Here is a 9,028-nt window from a genome sequence, read left to right on the forward strand (position 1 = left end):
TATAGAATTATGTGTATAATTTTATTTAGCTTTTACTCACAATTGTGGATGAGGTGAAACACCTGTCATAATAAATACTTTGTGAAAATAGATGTACCAACATTATGAAAGGACATTTTCACTTAGTTTTGATATAACTCTGTCAGGGATCGAACCTGTGGCCTAATGATCGTGAAATGTAACGGCAAAAGTAGAATATGCTGAAATAAAAACATGCAGTGAAACGTTTGGTATCCTATCCAACATTGCTGTTAGTAATGGCAAAAGGCAATTTGTTGCAGTTGTTGTTTCTTCATTTAAACATCGCTTCTCTAGGTTTGTTAAATGGCCCACTTTCAATTAATTCTCTTTATTTCTATCTCGTCTTTGGTCAACCAGGGGCGGATCCAGGTATTAACGTTAGGGGGGGCGATGTCATTGACATTCAGACAAGTGATCCGCACAAACAACGACGGAGGTCTCCCCTAGAAAATTTAGGTTGAATTTGGTGCGTTTTGAGAGCATTTCGAAAACAAATTATGAGAAATTCTATAACTTAAAAAATCTTCAACAATGCTGTTGTTTAACAAAGGGAGGGATGAAGAGCTGATGTGTCCTTGCCATGTCAAGTTGAAATCTGAACAACCTAGCCGCATTTATAGTTGAGACTGAAAGTTTCACTCTTGATTGTTTCACAGCAATTTAAAAAGTGACCACGGAAAGATGATAACAGGTAATTCTGTCTTCCAAATGTCACAGCATAGCCTATTATTGATACAGACATTGAGGTTGTTATAGACTTACTCTAGTCTATAACTTCGAGGTTTTATTCCTCTGAAAAGTTTTGAATTGTTTTGAACAAAAGTGGGGCCAGGTCAGAACACTGGGTCATGCTCCACCCCCGTAGAATCGCCACTATAGGCTAGCTTTCGATTGTAAATTTTTATTTTGGTCCAGCGAAACACTACAATTTGTACAAATAGAATGACAGTTAGGCTAAACATAGTTAAATGACGACCAAAGGATATAGGCCTCCTTAAAACGTGTCATGCACGGTCGCTGCACCAGACAAAAAAAAGAAACTAAGCATAACAGAAGCAACTATTTCTGTGGACTTCACAATTAAAACGAAAATAAAAAAGCTACTTTGCCGGTACGGGTAATACTAACAGGTGTCGTACCTTTGACTACAACACAAAGTCAAGTTTGCGGTTTGTACTGTTGGCAAATCGATTTATTACGGAGTCTATGTCAATTAAAATGTCCCGATGCTGGTATAGTAAGGCCAATCCATTTAGTCTTTCCTCGCCGATGTTGTTCCTCAGCCAGGTTTTCAACGACCGAAGAGATGAAAAGCTTCTTTCGGCTGATGCTATACGCTGACTGGCAAGGTTGATAGTATTTTTTAGAAGAGAGTGTACGATTGTGCACACATCTTCATCACACTGCTGTAAAGCTTCTTCCGCAGTCATCGGTAAGACTGCAGCAGTCGCCGAAACAGTTATATTTGCCCACTTCTCCTAATCTCCTTCCATAAGTGGATCTCTGAACATAGAGCTGATTCCACACTATATATATGACGTAACAAGCCGTTGTAGGCATTGCAAATGACTTTTGTCAATGCTATCGGGTCATACTTGAGCAATTTCGTGGTAGCAATGATGTTAGGTGACAAGATGCTAAAGTCTCATTGAAAAAAATTGAACTTTGCTGTTTTTAGATGCAATTTCAAAGATAGAATTCGAATGGTTTTAGTTCAACGTCTGACCGCCAAAGTTGCCAATAACCTGCTCTGTCAACCAACTTATCTAGGCTAAGGGATTTATCGCTATGCTCTACAGTGCCGGCAAAAACTTTAGAAACTTTTTAAATTTTAGTAATTTTGTTCTGTATTTAGACGCTGTGACGAAATAATAGCCTTACACTATATTATTATAGCCTACCCTAGCCTAACCTAATCTTTAAACATGGCGAAAGACTTCCTCAGCATTGCTTTCGATAAGTTGTTTTCCAAATCGCATACATAGGCTATAAATGAAGAATAAAGCTACTTTCCTAGGTTTTAGGGGGGGCGATCGCCCCAATCGCCCCCCTCTGGATTCGCCCCTGTGGTCAACTGTTATTGATTTTTGGTGAAGTTACTCCTATTGCTTATGTGACTTTCGCACTGTGTTTGTGGCGAGCAGCAAAATAAATAGATTCAAGTCAGACTTTTACGAAAATATTTTTCTTGTCATATCTATTACTCATACTGCATATGGTTGGTTTACAGCGAGGGTTTATTATGATTGCATCATTCACAAATGTGCTGTTCTTGTTTACAGAGTACGTCTCTTCTTTTTGTTCCATACGATGGAGCCATATAACATTGTCATTAAAAAGCCCTTCCCTGCCAATTCCATTTTTCATACTTTTGAGTAAATTAACCTTTTTGTACTTAACGTAGCAGCTTGAATAATGACTGTTATAAAAAAAAGGGTATTTTTGGTTTGAGTCCAATTAACTAACAAACCAATTAAGTGTTTTGTGTTAGTTGTGTGATGTTGTCAAGAATTGTTGTGGCCTTAAAAGAACCCACAGTACGAATCGTTGAGAATCTACTCTTTTTTGACCTACGCTGGTTTGCTGGTTTAGTGATGAGAGTGACCACTTCAGGTTTGAGTCGTTAGACATTGGTTCGATATCTTGTCAGGTCACGCCAAAAACCCAGGTATTGAATTTTCAGATTATTCTTCTACGTAGAGAAAGTGACGCCATAAGATTGCGCTAAATTTGTCTGTCTTGTAAATCACTGAAAGCAACTCAGGTCTGTGATGGATACAACGATATGTAAAAACATACCTTATTGTTGGATGCAGAGTAAATAACGTCAAGAGAATATGACTTTTTCCGGACACGCTGCTTTACCGTCGCTGACCCACAAAAAACTTCGTGACAGCGTTTTAAGATGTTTTAATGTTTGGTGGTGGGTTAAACATTTTTTATAGCCGAATAGGAAACGCCTTGCTTACGTTTAAACGGATTCTGACGACGACAAGAAATTGTCGTGAAAAGGTTTTAAATATCTTCTGACGCCTGTGACGTACTGAAGTAACCCAAGCTTGGCTGCTTGTTTTTTTGCGGCAAGAAAATTGGAAAATGGCGCAGAGGGATTTCTTGTTGCAATATATAAGGTCACAACCTACTTGACAACCGATAGACAGCAGCAACGCTTGGCGTACAGTGCTTTTGTTTCACGACTGTTGATGATGATGTTTTCCTTTCGTGTTTAACAATTACTAATTAGATTGTATATCTAAACCAGGTGTCGCAAACCCATGGCTCGTGAGCCATATATGGCTCGTTTGATGACTGCATCTAGACGATCTGGCTCGGGGAAATTTTTATCTTAACTTTTCATTACAATTTAGAGCTGAAAATACCCTCAGAATGCACTAAATTAAATGCAATTTTTCAAATTTTTAACGTCTTTAGCAAACATGCGGCCTCACTTTTGCAACTAACCAGCTCCCACTGCATGTTAGTTGTATTAAGTATTAAAAAATTATATGGCTCTCATGGAAATATTAAAATTGCAGCTTTCAAGGCTCTCTTACCTAAAATAGTTCCCGATCCCTGATCTAGACAGTTTAGCTTAAGTATAGATGGCCAATATTAGATCAAAAGGAAGCGGATTGATTTAAACGTGATTTGAAAGGGAATGACGAATGATGCCTAGCAAGACACTTTTCGACTACATTAGAAATGATGTGTTGAGAGAGTGAGACGGTCTTTAAGGATACTGATAGGACTTGAGTTGGGGATGAGGAGTATATCTGGGTGGCTAGCCTCAGAAATAATTGAGAGATCTTGAACAAATGGATGAGAACAATTCAACTCGTAAAGTTTAGAATAAAGTAGGCCAAACTCTATCCATTGCCTAGGTCATGGGCCTAGCAACATGAAACAAGAGAAAAGGAAGACCAAAAGAAAGTGGGAAGTTACAGTGAAGGAGAACCTAAGAAAAAGACGTTGAAAAAATAAAAATGCCAAGGATAAAAAGAAATGGAAGAGTTTTAACAGACAACTAGTCAACCCTGATAATTTGGACGAAAGCCAATCTGTTTTGAAGCAATAGCTCCAAAAAGGAAAGCGTTTAACTTTGATAGACATTTTTCCAGTGCATTTTCCGCAGTTTTTTACGCAGCTCGGTGATCTAGATAGACAAACCTCACTGGCCGCGATCTGGCAATAGGGCAGTAGTTTGGTGATTCCTAGCTCAAGTCATTGTAAGATGAATTAGCCAACACATCATATCATATAAAGTTCTTTGGAAATATAGTACTATATAGTGTGTAGGCAAGAAATATAGTAGGCCACTATGTAGGCGTACTTGCATGCTTGTCTGCTAACAGGCCTACATAAAAATGTTTTGATGAACTAATCTAACAGACGTGGATCCAAGAAAATGTTTGAAAAGCATTTATTGCTCAGTTTCTAAACGAGTTTAATAAGAAAAAATAAAGGAGTCAAATCGTCGGCCTGAAAGAGGTTATTTTTTAATTTTAAATATTTCAGGTAGAAAATCTACGTTTTCTCGTTGGGTTTGTTTTAGGGTTTATGATCTGGCACTACTCTCAACGTTTGCGACACATGAACAGTTGAACACAAACATGCGCTTCCTGCGTGAATCCGTTTTTGTAGATTACCGTACTAAACATTTTAATGTAAATTTTTCAGGAAATTAGGAAGACAGATTGATCTGATACCAATACTGAACATATTGCATTGCTTATCACTGTTGTGTCGTTGAATTCATCATTTTGTTGACCTGTGATTATTTGTTGCGCTGCACTCTACTCGGAACATGTTACATGACTCTGCTTTGATGAATCAAACTGCCTTTAACAGCACAGAAGAATTGGCTTCAAATGCCGCTGTGTCAGTATTGATCGGGTTTATTTCTCTATTTACGCTCATTGGAAACACTATGGTCATTTTATCTGTAATGATCTTTCGAAAATTGCGAAAAATTCCCAACATGTTTGTGATTAGTCTTGCTACTGCTGACCTTATCATGGGAGGTGTAGTTCTTCCGTTGAGCTCTCATTACGTTGTGGGGTCGAAGTGGCTTCTGGGCACGTTTTGGTGTGACTTTTGGACATCCATTGACATCTTAAGCGTGACTGCTAGCATATGTACCCTCTGTGCTATTTCGCTTGATCGCTTCGTTGCAATTACTAAACCATTCAGCTACTCCAACAAGATGACACGTCATAGGTCTTGTTTGATCATCGCTTTTATCTGGATTGTATCAGCAACCATTGCTTTCATCCCGATAAATTTGGGATGGTGGAAGACGGAAGACCAGGATGATATATCTTGCTACAATGATCCACATTGCTGCGAGTTTAGAATCAATAAGATTTACGCAGTGACTTCTTCCCTCGTGTCTTTCTATATTCCTCTTGCTGTGATGATTTTTACATATTCTATTGTGTTTAAAAGTAAGTATTTCAGGGGATTGTCGCTTTGTTCTGTATAAAAAACGTCATTGTTTGTTTGGTGAATTACAAACTTCGGAGACAAACTCTGCTTGCAACGTGTTTTTTAGATCAAAACCGCACTAAAGTTTTTAATCTGTAAATAAGGGTTTTATTTTTCAATACAGTCGCAATCCAAAAACGCTTCATAATTCGCAACAGACAAGGAATGTTCAAAAGGCCATCTGTGCCTGGAAGCCGTCCGGTGTTGTGGAGTCGTGGAGAATACAAAGCAGTTTTTACGATGGGAATCATCATGGGAACATTTGTGGCATGCTGGTTGCCTTTTTTCATTGCGAATATTACGCAAGTACGTTGTATTGCAACTGAATCAAATTTACTACATAAGTAATGGCCGCTGAATAACTAATGTAATTGGTGGCTTGGTTTAAGACTTATCAATTTTCTCGCTCCATTAATTGAACTCATGTTTTTTTGGTGGTGAGAGCCCTGGTAGGCTACGCCATTCGAAATGACGCCAGTTTGACACCGATCAAGAACATGCGGCTGTATCTTTGGCAGAACACTTAAATGCACGTCTGAAGGTGGACATGAAGATTGGCTTCTTCCTTCCTTTCCACTAAATCCAAATCTTCAACCATCGGGCGTAAGCCTGGATACGACAAAAAAAAACTCATGTTTTTTTCTATGTATTTCTACAGGTATTTTGTCACCGATGTATTTCATCAAATACATTCCAAATTCTGAACTGGTTTGGCTATGCAAACAGTTGTTTCAATCCTATCATATACTGTCACAGCAAAGAGTTCCGACAAGCCTATAAGCGGATATTATTTTGCAGTCTTTGCAGAAACGGTTGGTACATAAATGTAAAAACTAGCTTACCTTCACCTGTAAGTTTATTTCCACTTTGCTTTCGATTGTGTTATTTAGCATAGCAAAAAGGCTTTTTTCTTGTTTTCGAAAGCCGCCGACAACTACGGCCACTTGCAGTAATTTATTGCAACTTGGGTATTACAACTTTGGTGCTTGTCAATAAGCCGAGTGTCGAACAAGGTTCGCATTATTAGAAAACCAGCGCGGGTTTCACTGCGCTATCTTACCTCGTGTCACAGCAGTATTGTCTGCAAATTATTCTATTTATTAGACTCATTAGAGAAGAGAACAGTCTTTTGAAAGGCATTCTCCCAGCACATATCCCAAAGTTACAAAATCATCATTTGTAGACTTAACCATCGATGTGTTATAAAAGTTATTTCATTGTTCCAGTGGTTAAGTTCAGCCTTTTCGCGTATGTAAATTCAATTTCAAAATTATCAAAGATAAAGCAAATAAGTTTTTTGACCAGAACAGCTTGTTGTTGCAGGCTAGGTAAGAGTAGATTAAAGGTTCTTACATAGTTCTTGACATTACATAGCTTAACTGTAGGCCTACTTTGCGAAAATTTAAAATCACCCTACTGCGTTGCTCCATGTGCTGAATTTTGCAAAGTTTATTTCAGGAAAGACCTCATTTGCTTCAAAGCGTCTTTGGCCTTGGTTAGTAAGTCAGAACAAAATGAATCGTTGATTTTTAATTACATTCTTGTTTACAGGTTATCAGCAGACTACACGGGCTTCCCTCTCGGTTTCTTACAAAAGTTCCTGCAAAATGCCAAGCGAAGCACGCAGATACAGTGCTATGCAACAAATCAAAAACTTTCTGCTTTCTAGCAGCAACGCATCTCGAAGAAATACAGATCACTACAGTCCAAAAAGTGATAGGCTTAACCAGCCTGCTTCTAATGAGTTCCTTAAGCCTTCTAATGTTATTGTGCGTGCATCTTCCCTCAAAAGGAAGGGAAGTGTAATTTATGGCTTTAAATCAAGTCGTTCAGAATGTGAATTAACGTCAATTATTTTGCCTAATTGTAGCAGCAACAAACTGACTTCGTCGGAATATCAAACTTCAACCAGTCTCGTTGAGCTAATGCACTCGCAATCTGTTAATCTATCTACTTCAGCAATATAAATAATCGTGATTCGTGAAAGGCATGGATGTTTATGAACACTAAAAAAGCCTGTTGAGCTATTTAGAACAATAGCATTGACATGGGATCCAGGAGGATGTGCAATGCCTGGGGTGCCTGGGATGATTTTAAAAGTCCGGAATGTTTCTAGAGGCCGGGAACAAACGAAACACAACTTTATCTTTTGAGACAACTCCTGATTGTTTGACAAAAACTAACTTTGAAAAGTGGAAAACTTACCTCCTTAAATGTTAGTATTTACCCCTTTCTGAGATTTTTTTTCTTTTGAGAGATGTCTTTCTTTCTTTCTTTAAATATATATTTTTTGTGTATTGTTGGCCCAAATGTTGATCTGTGCAATATTTGTAATTTTTATTGACTACTTATGATTATCAACTGAACCGGTCCAACAGCATTGATATTGTTAGTTTGGTTTATTTAATAATATTTCAATTTTGGTAGAGAGGTGACTTTCTTCAACCATAGACAGATAAAACCAAGCAAACACACGGCATTTAACATCATACGTTAGAGTGAACATAAACTATAAACTACGAACGTTTCGGCCATACTCAAGTTAACCCTTCTCAAGTAACGAAAATAGCTGATTTTACATCTACATTTAAAATAAATAACTGATCTACACAATGAATTGAAAAACGAAATGCACAAGAATGAAACTGCAAAACAGAGGAGAAAGGCACATCACATGGCGGTGAATTACGCGAGGCAAAAGCGCATCATACAACGTAACTGGAGATTTCACTCCAAAGGAGTTCACCACTACCCTCCGCCTAATGAAACCACACAAGTCTCCAGGGCCGGATAAGATCTGCCCTGAGCTTGTGCTCCATGCTAGCCCTGCCCTCAAGTCCTGGCTACGTCCACTTCACTGTTGTCCACCTCACAATCCTAAAAGTCTGGAGAAGAGCTTTAGTGGTTGCGATCCTTAAGCCTCACAAGCCACCGAAGGACCGAAGGAGCTATCGTCTGATATCCCTCCACTCAACTTCTGATCAACGAAGCTGATGGACAAGACACCTCTGTGGCTACTTTGGCGGACCATAAATGAAATTCTGAATGGAAGTCATGTTCCACCAGACTCCATTCGTTCATCTCCGACGCCGACACACGCTCCATCGGCCTGCAACTACAAAGACAGGCATGGGTGCTCCTCAACCGCCTTCGTGGGTGGTCCGCTGATCATCCGCATGATCAACTGCTCAACCGCCTCCTGGGTGCTCCTCAACCATCTTCGTGCGGGCGTCGGACTTTTCGGCTCAACCATGCACCAATGGGGAATGGCATCTTCCTCTTCCTGTGAATGTGGTGCCAAGGAACAGACCGCAGATCATATCATCAATGACTGTACCATCTTCAAGCCACCCAACGGAGTGGAAGGTCTGGGCGTCTAGGATGATGAAGCCAAAGACTGGCTGCTCTCGTAGCCTTCCAGCGTAATCCAGAAACATTGTGAATCTGGGGTGGTAAAAGAATAGACTCTCGGCCCCAGAGGCTCACGCGACAACGGCTTGCGTGTATCCATCACACCTCAAGA

General features: G+C 39.3%; 1 protein-coding gene across 1 annotated transcript; it reads left to right on the forward strand.

The window, feature by feature from the left end:
- The first annotated feature begins 5,091 nt into the window (after positions 1-5,091).
- On the forward strand, positions 5,092-8,327 carry LOC145777938 (beta-4C adrenergic receptor-like). The gene is made up of 4 exons (XM_082589300.1): positions 5,092-5,465; positions 5,630-5,811; positions 6,164-6,317; positions 7,057-8,327. Exons 1-4 carry the CDS (start codon positions 5,225-5,227, stop codon positions 7,470-7,472), a joined length of 993 nt encoding a protein of 330 aa, XP_082445426.1. The 5' UTR covers positions 5,092-5,224; the 3' UTR covers positions 7,473-8,327.
- Positions 8,328-9,028: the final 701 nt, after the last annotated feature.

The sequence above is a fragment of the Aplidium turbinatum genome, chromosome 10, assembly GCF_918807975.1.
Source record: "Aplidium turbinatum chromosome 10, kaAplTurb1.1, whole genome shotgun sequence".
NCBI classification, from domain to species: Eukaryota; Metazoa; Chordata; class Ascidiacea; order Aplousobranchia; family Polyclinidae; genus Aplidium; species Aplidium turbinatum.